The sequence below is a fragment of the Mesitornis unicolor genome, unplaced genomic scaffold, assembly GCF_000695765.1.
Source record: "Mesitornis unicolor isolate BGI_N332 unplaced genomic scaffold, ASM69576v1 scaffold43480, whole genome shotgun sequence".
Lineage (NCBI taxonomy): Eukaryota > Metazoa > Chordata > Aves > Mesitornithiformes > Mesitornithidae > Mesitornis > Mesitornis unicolor.
In genome coordinates this window covers 1-217 of record NW_010157056.1, presented here as the reverse complement: position 1 = coordinate 217, position 217 = coordinate 1, and the positions used below count along the sequence as shown (strand labels likewise).

Here is a 217-nt window from a genome sequence, read left to right as displayed (position 1 = left end):
CGTGTGAAAGCGTTACCCTAGGCTCAGCCCCCCTGCAAGGCACAACAGCCTGGACGCTGGGTGAGCGGAGCTCCCCACCGTAGCTAGCTCCCGGCCTCCCCCCGCCTACCAGCTGCTCGGAGGCCATCAGCTTGAGGAACTTCTTGATGAAGTCAACAAGGCCTTGGATGGTCCGGGTCCGCTCCACGGCCCACTTCTTGGTTTTCATGATAGGGGT

General features: G+C 61.8%; 1 protein-coding gene across 1 annotated transcript in view; it reads right to left on the bottom strand.

Moving 5' to 3' along the window:
- ATG12 (autophagy related 12) overlaps positions 1-211 on the bottom strand; it is a gene marked incomplete at its 5' end in the record, with an annotated part of 2047 nt that extends 1836 nt beyond the window's left edge. The window contains one exon of the mRNA XM_010178665.1: positions 110-211. Coding sequence (XP_010176967.1) covers positions 110-211 — 102 coding nt within the window. The remainder of the gene's footprint in view (positions 1-109) is intronic.
- Positions 212-217: the final 6 nt, after the last annotated feature.